The sequence below is a fragment of the Fopius arisanus genome, unplaced genomic scaffold (assembly GCF_000806365.1).
Source record: "Fopius arisanus strain USDA-PBARC FA_bdor unplaced genomic scaffold, ASM80636v1 scaffold00051, whole genome shotgun sequence".
In the NCBI taxonomy this organism is placed as follows: Eukaryota; Metazoa; Arthropoda; class Insecta; order Hymenoptera; family Braconidae; genus Fopius; species Fopius arisanus.
The window spans coordinates 634,082-653,173 of NW_011887790.1; the positions used below are offsets into that span (position 1 = coordinate 634,082).

The window sequence follows — 19,092 nt, forward strand, 5'->3', positions numbered from 1 at the left end:
TTAGCAGGAAAAATTTACGTGTTTTGCATTTTCGGTCGTGGGATGGGAAGGTTCAGACGGGTTGAGACGAATCAATCATTTATGTAATAGGTTTTTCCTGTGAATGAAAAAGGATTTAAGTTGCACTGTTTTGTTTATGTTCACTTCAAAGGGGTCCTTTATAACTCGCGGGAAATTGGGAGAAAAAGAAAAACATCAATTTTATTCTAAGATGAAGAGAGTTAAGTCCACTTCTAGCTCTCTTAGTGGTAAAAATGATATGCAGAGGATAAAGCTTCGAGCGTCGAAAACTCTCTCCGGTAAATAAAATCCATGACTAACTTTGAGCAAATTTCCAAAAGTCGAGTAGCAATCATTTTTTCGATGTGAATTTCCATTTTTTTCAGTTAATCCTCTTCTCATCATTTTAACTACTGATTTTGTTATTTATGATATTTTTTATTTTTCATATTTGTTGTCATTTGTTGAAGACTGTAGGACACTGTTATAAAATTGAGGATAAAAATTAGAATTTGTTGACACCTCTAAATTGACAGGAAATTAATCTGCAGGGTTGAAAGGATTAAATCAGGATTGCAATTCAGACAATTATTTCCATCAATTCTGTAGTTGCTGAAATTTAAATGAAACTTAATGTGTCATTTTCATAATGAGCTTTTAAATCCGGTCGACCTTGATCCTTAAATTTATTGAGTTTTAAAGATCAGTGAGAACTTCTACGAATTATGTAATCCTAAAGTACATTCAACTCTACAACATCGGGAATTCGACGACAATGTCATTACAGAAATACGCAAAATACAAAATCAATGCTATAATTGTTAATTAATAATCGATATCTGAGTAGAACCACAGAATTTTTCTTTATGACATTGTTCGACAATTAATGATTCTCCGAATGAACTGAAACGTAATACTTATAAAAAAATGCAATAAAAATTACCTCAAGGCTGGACAGGCCGCAAGTAACAGTAAAATTCGCGGGAAAAACGTCGCAGTTATGCCGTTTAAAAAAAAAATAATATAATTTCTATTGCGAATTTTCCATAACAATTGGAAAACCATTTGAAAATAATATTCAATTGTTGTGATGTTAGTACAGGCGCTCTAGAATATTGAGAAGGCTTCCTAGGAAATTCAATAAGTCTGTGATTGAATGGATTCTGATATTATTAAAATGTTTTGAAGTCTGGAGGTTTTTCTCAGTGCTTTTTGACAACTCGTATATCATGTAACGAAGCAGATTAGACGGGACATTCATCAAATTGAACCAGGGTCCCTCGTTTTGAGTCCCTGTCTTTCACAGCGGGGGACGCATCCAATCCTTTAGTTTTATCATTCCAACCATTGAGGCTTTGACGTCGAGTGGATTAGGCCTGAAGGGCTAAATAATAACTGAAATAGAGACAACAGTAGGATTTTCTATAAACAAATATTTATTTTCCATAAACATGGAAAATAAATCTTCTTGATCCAATTATATTTTATATTTGGTCTGACTATAAACACTTCATTCAAGTACATAGATCATAGTTCACACTTTTTTATTCGATTTCATGTACCGTCTTTGATTTTTTCCTCAAAAAAAAAATAATATTCTAATTCGTCTATTCGTCTTTATGCACTTCACTCAGTTTTTGGTATTTGTTTTAAACAGAAATTCTGAAGACATTAAAAATAATATGAGGGGTTGGAATTCAGTGGAAAGTTAATCTAGAGACATGCGGTCGTTTTTAAATTAAAAGTTGGAAATGAATATATTGATATATTAATTTTTATTAATATTAATACATTCATTTTTAGGCGAGAATCAAATATATTTTCTTTTTCGTATAGATACGGAAAAAATGGCCTCAAAATGACAATATTGGAACTCCTGGGGCGAGAAGTAGTCATCCTGACACAAAAAAAATTAGATATTTCGGATTTGTGGAGTCCAATGCGGAAAGAAAATACAAATCATCCATAAAATCCAATCAGTACGGGTCGTATACTTTCCGAGAGATAGTATTATACCACCAATTGTATTATACCGCTCTCACATTTCAAAATAGGCTTACTCGGGCAGTTACTACTACTACCACTCATCTCTTAAAATTTTCTTACTCCCAGCGGACTTTACCTGCAACATTATACACTGGAAGAAAATATTTCATACCAGGAATCAATTTAGTTGAGAAAAGGGAAGATTTTTATAAATTCTATTTCTTCAGTTGAATCATTAAGACAATTTGGATTAGGCTCGACTGGTATAAAAAATATTTTCCATAAACATAAACGAAAAAAAATTGATATTTGAATCAAGTATATTTTACACTTGATTCAAACATTATTATTGTTTATTTCATATTTTTTAATCGTGATTCAAAAAAAACGTCCGCTTCTATCAACTCTACAGAACTCTATCAAAAATAATATTTTCATCTCAGTGCACGCTGTGAAATATTCACTGAAAACTGCAGAATCAAATTCGCGAATTACGAAATCAATTAGAGAAATGTTAATGAAGCTATCGCAGCATTAAAAAAAATTTCTTAAATTCCAGTATGGAGTATTTCTCTCCGTGTGTGTTATTACCCTGAATATTTCGAAACAAGAGCAACTATTGAGCTGCACATGGTTGAATGCAGCAGGATGACATTCGAAATGGAATTCCCTGGGGCAGAGATTTGAGTTTGGTAAAAATGTTAGGAAAGCTATTAAGCATACTGGCCTGATGATCAAGATGGGGAATCGGTGGAAATTCAATCCTACGTACCACTGTCGTACCACTGTCGTAACAATAGTACCTCGCTTGAATCGGAAATAGAAGCGGTCGTCATGGGTTATCCGAGTGATCTACAATTGGCCAGAGCCAGCATGTATTATATCTTTTTTTTTTTACCCTGGATGCATTGTCGTGCCACTCCTTCTTTTTTCTCATCTCATTCACTCTTACTCCTCTTGGCCCCTGAGGTTTTCACCCCACATGGGTATATACCTCGAGTGTTTACGCAATAGATGCTTTGTCCATCGAACGATGAGTCGTATTGTCTGTCTGCTCGAGGGTATACGCTGTTTTTTCTTATTATTTTCATCTCTCTCCACCAGTTTTCTGCGAGCCTATACGTCTGTCTGTTTGTCGAATAGATCGTGGGATATCTCTCAACACTGGAGAGATGTACATTTGTACCTTCATGAGAGAGGAGAGATGCTCTACCCGCCAACTTTCATGCATTTCTTTTGTTCTTTATATCTCTCTATAACGTGCATCGTACCTGAGCCACACAATTCTACGTGATGATTCTATGCCCTCAGACCACCATAACAGCTTCGAAAAAACTCCCAAGATTTTTCATGGGTTTATGATTTTCAATACTTTTTATACATGATGGCTTTCCTTCGTCAATTTCCGCATTCTTTCATCCAATCAAACTTTTTTATAAAAAGTGATGTTTCGAGTGGGAACTCTGACTTTCGTTTCCATAGGGCGAATAGGGTACTAGATTTTTCGTCTACTTTCTGAAAATCAATCCCGTATGTTGGGACTATCTTAGCCGATTTTTTTGCTTTCGAGTGAACGCGTTGCAATCGATCAAACTGAAATTTCTCATTTTTTTATCTTATACCAAACCAATATAATTTGAGAAATCGAAGAATGCGATTTCCAAATCGTGTCCGCATGTATTCGCAAGTGGGTGGGTGTGTGTGTGTGAATTTTGGGCCTATCGCGAGGGACTCAACCTCAATTAGCTTCCATTGGAGATTGCAATAATATTTTTCATGTTATATTGTTGAAATCAGGGGATAATTAAGATAATTATATAGAGTAATAGAATTTTTCAAATGACCATTCGTGAGGGCAGTACTAATTTATTCGAAAGAGACTGCATTGTATTTAATGTGAGTCCCCACTTGTGCCATATTCCTGTTTAAAAGAAGAGATTCAATCTTACAAGTTTAAATAGAAAAAAAAAGCTCGGTTAATTTTCAATGGGTTAAAAGACAACTCAAGTCATGTATGAAATATATACTTGATTCAAGTATTTTTTCCCCGTGTGTGTCTATTTTAATTAATTCTCCTAAAATTAAAATAATAAAAATATTTAAACGATCTGAGTTTTTTGGGGATAAAACGACATAATTTTGAAAAATGGATTAAGCTAAAATCCAGCACAGAGTTAGTCCTCATTAATACCTTCCGGTGCAGATATTTAAGCGGAGATTCAGCCGCAGCTCTGCTTACGCTATAGTAAGTAGAGATTAAGCGAAACAATTTCTATATGGATCTAATCTCACCAACATTCCCATCCTTCGGTATTAATTTAGTTATTCCATTGCTTATTTTCCTCAAAGTTAACCACAATTCAGATACTCACTATTAAATAAATGATTATCAAACTTTTATGTTTATGTTCTAATTCATTTGATTTACTTCAATCAATATTTAAAAATCGAAGAAGAGAACGATTTCAATCCTTTTAACTCATCTTTCCAAACGTCTTAATTGTTTCGTAGATGTGCATTAAAATGTTAAAAACAGTAAACTCGCGTCATTTGTATTAACAAATGTATCAAGGAAAATTTTAGTACAAAAAATCATGAATTTGGAAATTTTTAAGTTAACGCTCTAAATTGTTTATTCTCGACAGCAGTAATCTCCAATGAAAACAATGAATTTAAATCAATTATTGAACACGGAAAAAATATTAGACAAAAGATTATATTAAACACTTCATTAATGAATATATTAATATAATACTTGAAAAGGGCGATGTTTATGAGGCAACGAAATAACCTATTCCGTCTAGCCCCCGGCATTAAATTTTCCAAATTTCAAATTTCATATCTAATTCATCATTATGTCAATTATTGCTGTGCAACGCGACATTAACTATGCGACAACGTAACAACAACGTAATCATGAACGTTTAATCATCATAAAATAGGGATTTACTGTAGAATGAGATTTGAAAAATTCAGACATTTTAGAAGTTGATCGTGAATCTGTAAATCGAGTGGTGTTCTCAATTATTTTTAGTAACTGCACTGAGAAAAAAAAATGCTTTATCGAGATATTTACCAAATCCACTTATCAATAACGATGAGGATTACTACCACGTCGATATGGCATAATCTTATCATTAAAAAATTTACTGCGACTCATAGTAACCATTACTATATCCCATGGTATCTGTCTCATAGTAATAGTTACCAAAATTTCGTGACGTTTATTTAATCTACCCCGTGTGTGGCATATTAATGATGCCTGAAGTAACGCTTTTTATTATGTACCTGTAATATATATATACTATCTTTGCAATGACTTTGCGCTGGTTTTGTCTGCTGAGCATGTCAAGTTCAAGGTCGATAGTAAAGTGAAGTTCAGGTGCATTCATATGTTCATGTTTTAGACTCAGTTTATGTACATGATGCAAGTTAAATGAATAAATAAACGTTATCAGCTAAGTGAATGTCATTATGAACATGAAAATGGATGTCATGAATCATTCCAATGATTTCAATAGTTACTATGAGGCATGGTGAACTTCTCAATAGTCAATAGTAATAATGCCTTATTGATAGAACGATAATTAGCATGTCACGTAGAAATCAGTGCATTCAGTTCATATTATTAAATAATATATTATTAAATAATACAGTTCATTAAGCATATTACTCGTAATTTTTGTATAGTAGGTACTATTATCTACCATATGTTGTCCAAACGTAAATTATGATGAAATCATAAATTTTAATTTTAATTTTAAGCTCGTATTTAATGCTTTCCAAGTCGTTATTTACATGATTGGAAACATCATAAATTTGTTTTCAGAATGTATTTAATAATCAGCTTTTTTTATGAAGTGCTCATCGTTGCGCCAGTATAACAAAAACCATTTTTTCTGAAACAAAACGATTGAACACATCATTAAATTCGTAATTACTACCTCAATTAGAAGAGGTGAAAAAGTCTATCGCGATAATTAATGGAACACAGAAAACAGTGAATTACAATACCTTAATTTACTTTTCAGTAAGGTAATTTATATTAACAAATTAATATTCTACCACATATATAATATGTTGCATTTTTTTCGAAATATATGCGCGTATAATTGTATATATTTCGCATATATATATCGTTTTTCGTGCGAGATAATTCTCATTAAAGTTCAATCCGAGAATAAAAAGACATTAATTGAGTTCTTTGAGGAGTATTCGTTATTAAGAAAATAAATTACTAAACTTTTGAAATATTGTGACAAAAACCCTCGTTATCGCTGCCATGATCCGTGGTGTGTTCTCTCGAGGGTTAGGACGCCATTATAGTCGCCATGTTTACCACCCCACAAGAGTCAGCACCCAGTGTGATCCCTCACTATGTTTGGACTTGTCGAGAGTCCACCATGAGTGACGTACAATCCCCCCCAAAAGTATTCTTATCTTCAAAAAAAAAAAATGATAATTCCATATATTTTCTCATTGATATCGCTCCTATTACTCCTCATAAATCAGTAATTACCTTCCGAATTACTCATTGTTATAATTATTCTTATTATTTTATTGATTTGCACTTTTCCTTATTTTTCCATATTTAAATTCAATTTCATTTTACCTTTATTTGGGATATGTAATCTAGAATCTAGATCAAGTGGAGACGTAATCTAAATTGAAGATAAAGTTAAAGAATTATTTTCAGAATGAATAGAGACCATTAATAAATATATCAGACTAATCAGCCAATAAGAAAATAGTTGAATAGAGATCGAGAGATTGCACTATATTTTTAATCATTTAATATATAAATAAATTTACAATACCAATTTTTTTGAGGCGTCGATGAAAAATTAAGTTTCAAAATTATATTCTTATCTTTCAGAATCCGTTGTAAATTCGAATTAAAACTTCTCGGAGTGTATATTCATAGAATCATAGAAAAATTATATTCATATATATTCAGAGAAGTCCTATGTAAAGAGGGCATATGTTGGATTTTTATTTATTTTTAGACTCTGTATAAAGTTAGCTGGACACAAAAAATTAGAAACCTAACTTTGAACCGGCCAAAGCTTTCATTCGGACGAAAAAACATAACGAGAATAAATATCCAGAAACTTGAGACCTTTCTTTTGTTTAAATAAAAAAATGACACAGTTTGGCTAAGTAAACTTGAAGCTTTTATTTTCTGTAGAATTTGAGACGCACAGGGCTTTTTCGTGTTTGCACTCTCACGTTAGAGTGCGCAACACAGAGCTTCCTATTATCGCAATGCCCATCCAAACTCTTGAATCTTTTCTCTCTGCGAGTTCCTCCATTCACCTGCTCGTTATTTAAAACAAGATAAAAATAAGCAGAAAAATGGAGATAGAAAAAACGCCAAGAGGTTCTCCAGAAGTAACTTGTTAGACTCTGGAAAACCAGACAACTCCAGCTCTAATTTAAAGCTATTCTTCTAACTAACCTTTATCTCCCTTGGTTCGTAACAGTCGTGATTCTTCTTTCCTTTTGGCGATGTGCCAACAGCCATTCTGAAAATCCGTCCCGCCATGAAACTCGAATTTTCCTGAATTTTCTCCAATGTCCTGAAATTCGACAAAAATTCGTGAGAAAGTGATGTCTACATCATTCCTGGTCCCCTTTCTACTCAACTTTCTACACTGTTAAAAAGTTTTTGCAATTAAAGGCGCGAATTTGTGAAAATTAAAAAAAAGATTGTTATTTAACATGGCACACCCAATTTTCTGGAATTTACGTGTTCATTGAGACTTAATGGCCGTTTATACGATGTAAAGGAAAAGTCAGGTGACTTCAGTTATTAAGTATATGAGAATGAATTCAATTTAAAAACAATTTGGAATCCAAATTGTCAATGTATTTTCAATTAAAGTGTTTTTGAATTCTTCTGAATTCTATTTTTATCATAAACAGTCACTAAAATTTTCATTATCTCGTAAATTCCAGGAAATTCGGGTTTTCATGTTTAACAATAATCGAGTTTTCAAAGAACATTTAAATTTGCATGCTCTTCGTGAACAGGAAATATCAAATATGATGAAATGTTCGAACGATTAAAAATTCATGGAAATTATTGCTTGAACTCTTCAGGTTTCCACGGGTTTTCATTTTAATATGGACCTGAAAATTGGGAATGACTAGAATATCTAAAAAAATGAAATTTCATCCCTGAAAAATTCTGCATCAATTTTCCGTCATTGCGTGGTTGTTAAAATTTATTTTTGATTGCTGGAAAAGCAATTAGTGAGCTGAACTCGATCGGTTCATTATTTAATCCACCCGAAATCATCGAGGAAAATAAAAATAATTTGAGGATTCAATAAATGATCAATTATTCTCGTTACCAGTATTATGAGAATTTACCGTAAATATTCCATAAATCACACAGACTTTTTGATTAACAGTAGAATATTATAAAAAATATAACAGAGATATAACAGATATAACAGAGAATGTTATAAAAAAAATATGAACCCTGCACAAATGAACCCTGCGCATTGAACCTGCGACCTCAGATAGTCCATGCAAAAAACTTCTGTACTATCGAGGCAAAACTACCTTTCTAAACCTTCCCTCCCTTTTTACCGTTACATCAAAGGAATTATTAATCATGGCTTTTGCGAATAGAAAATGAAATGCGGAAAAACGTCGCCATGAGAGAAGAACCCAGAGATTTTTCATCATACGATGAATGTGAATTGAATGAAAACTTTTTCCTCGAAAGTCTAGGCCATGGTGATTCAAACAAGATTTCTTTACTTAAATAAAAAAAATGGAAGAAAGAGCGTTGAATAAGATGAATGATGAAAGATGATGAAAAATGAGGAATGATTCTCCATTATTGATGGGAAAGGGATGAGGTTTGCGACAGCATACGCAGCTTCTGGTTGAGTATCATTATCATCTCAATCCACGAAAGCAGTGGTGGTAAAAGCATGGGGAATTGTGCAATCCAACCAGCCGTATATATCAGGGGGATTCGCTTCAACTCGATGCCCCAATCGAAAACCCCTCCTGGTTTTTCAACTGTTTATCGGCAATTCCCCGTGGGCATTTAGTAACTGTTTACTCCAGTGTGTATGTGATATTATGAGAAGTGTTGATTTTTCTGTTAGAATAATTCATTAAAAAATGAACAGATTCAGGTTCAACCCCATCAACTTGCGTTTCAGTTCCTTTTTCCTTTTAAGGGTGTTCCACACCCTTTCCCCAAAATTCACTTTATTAATCACCCATATTTCCACTAAACTCAAGATTACCAGGATTTAATTATGATTTGATAATCAACTTTAATTATTAATTGACGTGGAAAAATATAACGTTTTTCCATTCTATTATTATTTCATGCCAACATTCTTCATTTTATAAGTTATTGAATATTTTTTTTATTTTTTGATTCCACTTTTGCGGCTTAATATGAGTAATTTCGGTAACTCCCTACTAGAAATTTCGCTCGGCAAACCGTCCGGTCCGAATGTGGCATGCCGAACGTTATGTTCGGCGCTAGTACGGTCAGCCGAATCCGGCCCGGATAAGGCGCGTTACGCGTTTTTGATGTCCGGGCCGGACAATCTTAACCGTATTTGTGCCGCATACGGCAATCAGGTGAGGCCCTGATTCGGCTCTGAGTCGGTGCCGAAGGAAAGTGAAAACTACAATGTATTTATATTTATTTATATTTATTTTGAACGTTTGAAAAGAAACACTATCATATGAAAGAAATTGTATTATTAAATGCATCCATTCCATTTTTTGCATTTTTCTTAATCAAACTATATGATGAAAATGTACGTATTAGCAAAGCATTATTGCAGATTAGAACCTATATTTTTGAACATTCTTCCTTTGAAAAATAAAAACGTAATCTTTTTTAAACTTTTTCTAACATCAACATCAATAACATTAATTTCTACCATTAATGAATAAAATGGCTTTCCTAGACGAATTCAGTTGTTTTTTTTCCATAAAGCTAGTCCTCATTTCTTTCGTCTCTTCGACTGTTTGTAACAATCTCATTTTCTGCTAATATCTCTGCCATGAATGCGTCGCCATACTCTGGATTGATTGGTTCCTTCAACTTAGTGCGTTTAGCTCGACGAGATCGTCCACCATCCCAGTCTCCAGAATTGTTCAAAGCCCCACTTAATGCAGCATTGAAAGTCTTACGTTCCAAAGGTTCTTTTTTAGATCCAAAATTTAAACCAAAAACAGCTGAGGAAAAAATAATGTTCGAAGTGATCATTCTTCGGAGAAAGTGCTCGAAATAATTAAATGTTTATCTTAATAAAAGTGCCCTTACCAATAAGACAACCATAAAATTTCAGATTCTTGAACAGCTCTTTACCCTGCACCTTCTTCAAAGGGGTCATCTTATTTCCCACTTGTTGTGTGAGAAATTTGCGAAGGACTACGCCCAAATTTCGAGAGAGTGAAAGCCCTTTATTGATGTACTTATGCACCCTCATGCACTGAAAAAATGTGATGTCCGTCATTTTTCAGATTTGATAATCTCAAACTAAAGATTTTTTGAAATATTAAATAGACAATTTTCAGGGTAGAATTGAATCTTGAAAATTTGTATAGAAATTTGTTCGGAATTCAAAAATTGAAATTTTAAAATCATTACTTTACTCTATGCCTAGCATTAATTTTAAATGTTTTAAGCCCTCAAACAAAGATTTTTTTTTGCGATGTGTGATAAATCGCCATGCTGATGAAAAAACTCACAATTTTTTTCCTGTAAGACTTATCCTCTTCCAATTGCTTGTCAAAAGCTCTCAATTCTTCCAGTGTCTTACACGGTAGTTTGAATCCATCTCTGGCCTCATCTCCTTCTGATTCTGTACCAAATCCATCGATTAATTGGCTTGGATGGGGGGCACTTCTTAGATGAGTTATTTCATTTTTCATCTCTACAAATTGACCCTTCAGACGATCTATTTTGTGTCCATTCATACGCACTTGTCGGCAACACATGATCATGATTTCCTTCAAATCTTTTTCTACATAAAAAAGAACAGAGTAGAAATACATAAAAATGTAAAGTTAAATAAAAATAACAATCAAGCGACGAAAAATGCTAAGAATAAAACGTACTTTCATCTTCCAATCCATCATCATCTAAATCTTTAATAGGTCTGGAGAACGAGGCTGGTGATTGTCTTGGCTTTGTAAGATTGATGCCTGAACTCTTAAACTTTCGCATTGTGACTCTATTGCCGACATCCTTCAGCGGCGATCTTGGACTAGAACTGCCTATCGGCTTTGGGGATGTCAAAAGTGAAAAGTGGGGCGAAATTGAAGAGCTCATAGATAGAGCTTGAGTTGAAGTATTCAAAGCTTCTGAGGATTCGTGAATCATCTGTGGAGTAGTTAGCCATTGTTCACCATCTCTTCGATCTCTGGAAGGTCCCAGGACGATCGCATCCTCAGGTTGATGTTTTCGATTTATTTCCGATCGAACAATGATTGCGTTCACTTCAACATGCTTTGGGGCTTCACGCATCGCTGTTAATTTTTTAGACTCATGACGTTCGAGATTCTCACCTTTTTTTTTTTTTTTTTGTGGAAGCTGGGGAGATGTCTCTGAAGAAGTATTTAAGATTGTTGATCGACGTTTTGACGTTTTATTTAATTGAGGTGTTGTTGGGGAGACCGAAAACAACGTTGTGCTCCCATCAGCAGATGAAACAGATTTTTCTGCATCAGATTTATGCATAAAATCGTTGCTATTTTGCTGCTTTGATAGAGTTTTACGTATAGCAGCATCCTTGCATTGGACTCTTGATGAACTTTTTTGCTTCTTGAGACTCTGTCGTGCATCCTCAAACAATTGGGACATTTCCGCCGCATTATTTTTCACTGTTCGGCATTTATATTTTTCTCTTTCAAGAAGTCCCCTCTCTTTGGGAAAAACATCGGTGTCTGATGAGAAAGCAAAGCTTTTCTGGCCTAGGATCCTTAACTTCTCCTCAAGTTCATCATAAGTATCTAATAAAGACAAGTAACACCATTATTTCTGGCGAACAACGTTTTCTAGAGCTAACAATTGGTTTTACAGCTGAGAATCAAGATTGAAGTTTTAACAATCATTTTTACCTTCCATCATAGAAAATTATATTTTTCATATTTTCTATGTCGAAATCGATATTGACAAGAATGGTTTTCATTTGTTAGGAAATAATTTTTTTAAGACGAAATCGATCAGTCCAATGTTCTCTCAGTTTTTTTTAGGAACAATGTCAATATGATTCTACACCATTAGTATATATTTCACGATAAAAAATCGCATCAATGAAGATTTAATTTTGTATAAATTAAATTTTGTTTTCCTTAATTACTTTTCGTGGTGTGCTAATATATGAAGACCATATCTGTTCATATCTATTTACAATTAAACAATATTATTCTCTACGGTCGAAGAGAAGACATATTTTTTGAAAAATTCAAACTCAATTTTTAACCATAAAATTAGAGGTCAAGTCAAAAATCACCCAACATCTGGAAGGTGACGGTGATTGTTATAGAAAATTTTTAATTGCTGAAATTGGATTAGATGCATCTTTTTTTTGAATTTTTGAGTGTAAAAACAATTTACAATTTATTTACCTGCTACTCCACGGATTTCGACCTCATGAACAGGCCAAGATTTGTTGGGACCTTCATTATTTTTTACCATTTGTTGAAATTCTTCGTATTTCTTACGATCATTAATATCTATGTCAGGGTAAAATGAGAATAACTTGTCAATGCTAGGATCGTAAAAAATCCACTTGGATGGCACACCGTCGATGCTTTTAAGACATCCTTTGTCTCGAGGAAAAATTACACACTTGTATTTTGGAGATATTGAAACACTCATCTATAAATATGCAAAATAAGATGTTATTATGCGTAAATGAACACAGAAACATTGCAGGTTAGGTTGGCCTAGGTATACAATACGTAATTTTGGTCTATCAAACGTTGTGACCCTATGACTTTCAATATAGTTTACTAATGAGAAAATTTAAAGGTTACAAAAAACGGTCTTCTCTGATATTTTTGAGAGATAGGTAAATCTTCCAGTGGTTCACTGATTCACAATTTTATGCAGATCACAATCCTTCTATTAGACCAATATAAATGATTCACATGACAACGAACCTTTTTTGGTGAAGTTATGAACGAACCGGGTAATTAATTAATCAATTATTACACTCGCGAATAACATTTAGGCAGTAAAAGTAACGAAACATGCAATTGTAGATGCAGAATGCCGGTGAAGAGTACGTTGCATCACAACCGGCATAACACTGAAACTCAGTTGGGTGCCATGACGCCATGTCAATGTTGGCCATCTTGAAGTTATGAAAATCAATGGATGAATCGATTCATCGAACTTTTTTCAGTTTTACCAATTATTTCCCATTTATCATCATTCGGATTAATAATCATGGACTACTTTAACCAATATATTCTAGTTGAAAAACAAATTATGACAATTCGAAAAAATTACACGCTTTTTACAGCAGATTGCGTATGCAACTAAGCTCACCGTCAAAAGTATAAATATCAATATTTTGTTTTTTACAAAAAATCAATTGATATCAAGCAATATTATTCGATAGAAATTGATCGACTTCATAATTACCTTGTTTAAATGATAACCCAAGAGATTCCGCGAACAGGCGTGAAGATTTTCACCACAAGATCAGAATAAATGTTCTGATGCGTTTATGCAATCAACTATTAAAGAAAGTAATACTTATTCTATTTTTCGGAGGAAATAACAGCGCTCTCAAATAGGAAATTCATTTCACATGCGTTAAATTCAATTTATTGAAAAACGGTGTGGAACCTGAATGAGGATAAAAAATTAAAACGAGAGTTAATTAATCCATGGATTCAAAGATGTATTTTAGTACACGGTTACAAGACTTGCTTTCATTGGCATGAGAGTGAAGTCCAAGGTGTTAGTGCAGTGTCCTTTGTAAATGAAAAATAATAATAACCCAACGTGGAAGTCGAAGTAAAAACGCGAATTTCAATATTTCATTAAGTTTATTCAAAGCATATAATTGAAAATGATCGATGATGGATCATTTAAGAGCCATATGCTTGGAAATTACATATGCAGTAATGGCATTGTATAGATTTTTTCTTCTTTATCACTCATTTCTAGAGTAACCATTTTTTGTAAGGCACAATTCAATTTTCGTGTTAACAGTTTTCCTTTCTTTTTACTAACACACCACATATTTAAATCGGCAGAATCACAAGGATACGTGAATATGGATTTTACTTTAACCAGCTGAATTCCACGAATTTCAATATTCTCAAATGTCTCATTGCGTAGAAGATAAATTTAATTAATTGCTAAAAGTATTCCAGTGTTTAAAAGTACTGTATTATTGGGAGGTGTGGGTGTAAGAATAATTTCTTTGTACATTAAACGCTTAATAATAATTTTCCCATTTGAATCGGCACAGAGACTCTTCAATATTTTTATCGAAGAAGATGGAGTTGAAAGCTTTGGAGATCTAGCAAAAAATAACTCATGCAATCGACGACATACTTGGGCAAGAGGTCTGTTACCTGTTCGAAGGAGCTTTTTAATTTTGCCAAGTGCATTCTCGAAAGGGAATGCTGAAATGTGGTAGAGGGGACATTCCATGTTCTTCACGTCATCAGCTAAATGTATAAGATTATGAATATTTCCAATTAAAATAGTCTTTCCGTATAATTTTGATGCTAATTCAACAAATTTTCTGAGGTAAATTTTTGCACATTCCCAGTTTTTTAAAGCCTCTTCCTTCGAACACAAAACTCTACATGCTGCATGCAGTAGTAAGAAATGTTTAAAAACTTTGTCAGATAATATCTTTCGAAAGATCACTGGTCCAGCATAGAGAAGAATAAATTTGAACTCCACCGCCTTAAAAAGTTCAAAATTTGTCAAAGATCTAGTGGTTCTTTGGAATTCAGCCGGTATCTGTGATTGTAAGTTAGTTAGTAATTTAGACAAAAGCAATTGTGTTTGTTGGCTTAACTTCGTTTTTGATTGTTTTCCAGAAATCCAATAATTCAACAGCTTTTTCATCACACCTAAACATAATAGATGCATGAAATCGAGGACGAACATATCGATCATGTTCACAGCAGGTTTAATCTTCAGTAAAGGAGAGATGCCGGTGTGATGCTCAGGATTCAGTTGCTCTCGGAACGATGTGTCAGTCCTGTCTTCAGCATCAACATCAACGTAGATAACTCGATGCTGCTCATACTCTCCCTTCACAGTGCACCTCTCGCAACCCCAATATGCTCCATGTCCTTTGATTTGTTTTAAAAAGGCACGAGCAGGCGTGTCACAGACAAATGCTTTGAGGCAAATTTTGAATACTCGGTCATTTACCAGTAATCCATTTGTATGCAATTCCTCGAGTTCCTCGATAAAATTTTTCAAAAACTCTCCCACGTCAGTTGGTTTTTTATTTCCTGAATAAATGGCAACAGGAAAAGGTTCATATTCTGTCTCTTCAGAGAAAACTTGGCACAGTATCGGCCAAAATTGCCGAGTGCTTGACCGAAACAATTGCATACCATCAACATTAATTATAAGATGAAGTACATTGGTTCCATGTAAATAAGGATTAACAGTTTTAATCAGCGTTTTGGCCACTCCAAAATAAACAAATTCACTGTCAACAAATTTTTGAATCTTATATTCAGCATTTGTTGTATCAAGAAAAACCTTTGAGCAAGCTGGCAGTGCAGGCAATAATCTTTTTCGCAAAATTTTCAGTAAACCATCCACTCGAGTGTGAGGAAGTGGTGGAACTTGAAGAGACCATTCACGAAGTTCATCAATTTCAGGTGCTTCGATTTCATCATCGAAATCTGAAAAATCTTCCTCTGCGACACTGGCCTCCCAAATATCATTTTCGCTGCCAATGGATCTCTCCAACCTGTCATCCCGTTCTTCACAGTCATAGAAATTTTCAGCCAAATTTTCACAATCACTCCTGTCTTCGTTTTCTATCTCAAAATTATCACTTGTTTCACTGACACTTCTGCTCTTTCTGTGACTTATCCCCTCATCAGAATGAATACCTGCAATTCGCTTGGAGGTTATGTTTGAAGAATCCAATTCGACATTATCCGCAAATAATCCATTCGATTCATTTGATTCCTCATCACTTAACAAGTAATCTATCAACTCTTTATCAAGTCTCCTCTGATTCTCACTGGCACGATCCTTTTGAACTTTTCGGCGTTCACTCATTCGTAATCGAGCCAGCTCGCGTATTCGTTGAGATTTAATGTTATTCAACTCCATTTTAGGATAATGAAATGAAAAGAAGAGTAAGAGTTCACACAAATATTATGTCGCAACTCAATAATTGCCACCTTTTCTGAACTGATAGTTTTTCTGAACTGATAGTTTTTCTGAACTGACAGTTCAACAATTATTCATGTAAGACTGCTTGAAGTTGAGGTGCATCCTCATGACTAACCATTTGACTTTAATATTAAAAAGAAATGTTAGCAAAAAAGTATGTCCTCAGTCAGAACTATGGTTCTATCTATAAATTCTAAGTAATTAGAACATTAATAATTTTTGAGAGATATTAGGCATAGCAAATGGACCCTTATCTGGCTCTTTTAAGGCTCAGATGAGGCATATCTCATCCGGCATGCCTATCGAAAAATAAGATTCGCGCCGAATTCGGTGGAGGTTAAGTTATACCCAATATGGTATACCTTAACAGGCTTGTCTAAGGCCCAGATGAGGCATACCTCATCTGGCATGTCTAGCGAAGAACAAGAGTCGCACCGGATTCGGTGGAGGTTAGGTTAAAGCCAATAGGGCATGCCTTAACTGGCCCCTCTAATGGTCCAGATGAGGCATACCTCATCCGGTATACCTAACGAAAAACAAGACTCGCGCCATATTCGGTGGAGCTTAGATTCGTCATGCCATACATAAATTCTAGTAGGGCTAGTGAGTAATAATTTGTGTGAGTCGGTAAAATAACCGCAATAATGCAAACAGATATTCAATACATTCAGTATATTTTAGGACTTGATAGAAGTATCGAATTTGCGTTACTTCGACAAGTCTTTGATATATTGATAAATGTTAATTTTTTTGAGTGTAGAGTACCAGTGATACTGGTAATTGTAACCGATCTCGTACGGCGCTAGACGCCTTGAAATCGGCTAGACGTTTGAAATCCGAGATGCCACGTCGCTTGCTCACTCACTGCTAGCGAACAATTGTTAATTTCAAAAGAAAAAGAAAGGAACTCGACTCTCGCACGGTTTAACTAGCAATATGCCTCCCGTACTCAGTCCTCACCTCACCGACAAAAGAACATCCCAGAAATTACTATGATTATTTTTCCGACCCAAATATCGGCCAATAGAATTGCTCCATTCGATGCCACGTGGGAGGACCCACAGGATTTTTAATCGACAATTTCTTTAATTCTTATTTCACTCTATCGGACTGCAGTATTCGGGGTCACGTGACACATTTTAATATGATAATTTCCCTGTAGCCTATCAAGTGTTTTTTTTTTATATTTGACACTCGTTTCCCACTTCATTTTGATTAAATGTGTCCTGCAACCCCCGACACCGCATCTTAATCAGTCGAAGTCCGGATTAAAGAAATTGTTGTAAATATTATTATCGAATATTTATTTTTTTTTTAATTTATTTTCGTTGTAATGAAATACAATATTCGGGGAATATCCGATAGCGAATGATCTACAATATATTTGGCACAGTGTTTACACTTTCAAATGAGTAATTGTAGTTTTCATCGAAACGCAAAAAAATGGAAAATTCCCCTCGAATCATACGTGAACGGCTTAATATATGGCGATATGCCCTCAGGCACTGGTGAAGAAACTCTATAATGTATACGAAAAATGGCTCCAGGCTGAAGATTAAACCCCAGTGTGTGACGGAGTTTTTTTTTTTCGCAATGTGTATTGCCCGAGGTCTGTTTGTACACCTGAGGTCGACGCGCATCGTGCTATACGCATTAATGGTGTCATCCATCCTGAATTTCGGCCAAGTAAAAATTCACTCGAATAGAAAAAATCATGAAAATAAAAAATGGCGATATCCTATGGAATCTTAAGCAGCAATCATATCCCACCTGTTTCCACTCATATCGTGATGTACTATTTTTTGATTATACCCGAATATATTATTTCTTACCGGCGATAATATATTTTGTTATGAAATAAAAAAAATGGTAAACATGGTGATATAATGAATAGGAAAGTCGACAGGAGTGTCGGTGCGTCTGTCCACCATATTGATCGTTGGGAGGCGTAGAGGTAGCCTCGACCGCTATATCTGTAACGGGATAGCTTGAAAAGGGGGTGGTTAGGGTGGCTGGGGTGGTTGGGGTGGTTGGGGTGGTTTGGGTGGTTTGGGTGGTTGGGTAGAAAAGGGGGCATTTGATGCTTCCCCTTCGGTGTTCTCTCTCTCTGACGAGAGAACCCATAGTTGAAATCCTAGAGGACGGGAAGAACGGGAAGGGCGAGGAGTTGGGTAGGGATGGCAGCGGAAGGGTGAAGAGAGATGAGGTAGAGATGAGGGATTCGGGTGGCGTTGGAGCCGACACTAGCGGGTGCCACCGTTACCATGACAACCCACCACCCTCGCTGTGAACAAGCCCTCCACGTCATATTGGCATAGGATATTCCCGCACCATAAAGCCAAATAATCTAACGGGTGATTCAATTCGGTTATGTTGGGAAATAGATTTCGCTATATTCAATATCAACCCCTAAGCATTATTTCAGCCTTTTAATTCTCTCAGCTTTCTTTGTCATCTCTTGGGGTTGTAATTGACACACTCCATCGGGGAGGATTCGACACGTGCCTTCTTCAAAAAAACATCAGAGATTTCATCTCCATTTCCGAATCGCGTTTAATAAGTTAAATGTTTCGGTTTCAAGTCATTGAAACATTTTTATTGTTACATTCCTTATCGGGGATTTAACACCTCCGAAATCATTTCAATTCTATTTATGAACAAATATTTAATTCTTCTTCTATTTTATTGATGCATACAAAAATATATCACTTATT

General features: G+C 34.7%; 2 protein-coding genes across 5 annotated transcripts in view; one reads left to right on the plus strand and one right to left on the minus strand.

Annotated features, from left to right (window-relative positions):
- Positions 1-19,092, plus strand: part of LOC105267899 (Fanconi anemia group J protein homolog) — a 72,890-nt gene that overhangs the window by 32,560 nt on the left and 21,238 nt on the right. The window lies entirely within an intron of this gene.
- LOC105267898 (uncharacterized) lies at positions 9,847-13,246 on the minus strand. The gene is made up of 6 exons (XM_011307049.1): positions 13,144-13,246; positions 12,607-12,859; positions 11,095-11,988; positions 10,726-11,000; positions 10,298-10,466; positions 9,847-10,209 (listed from the first exon to the last, which is right to left on the minus strand). Exons 2-6 carry the CDS (start codon positions 12,857-12,859, stop codon positions 9,968-9,970), a joined length of 1,833 nt encoding a protein of 610 aa, XP_011305351.1. The 5' UTR covers positions 13,144-13,246; the 3' UTR covers positions 9,847-9,967.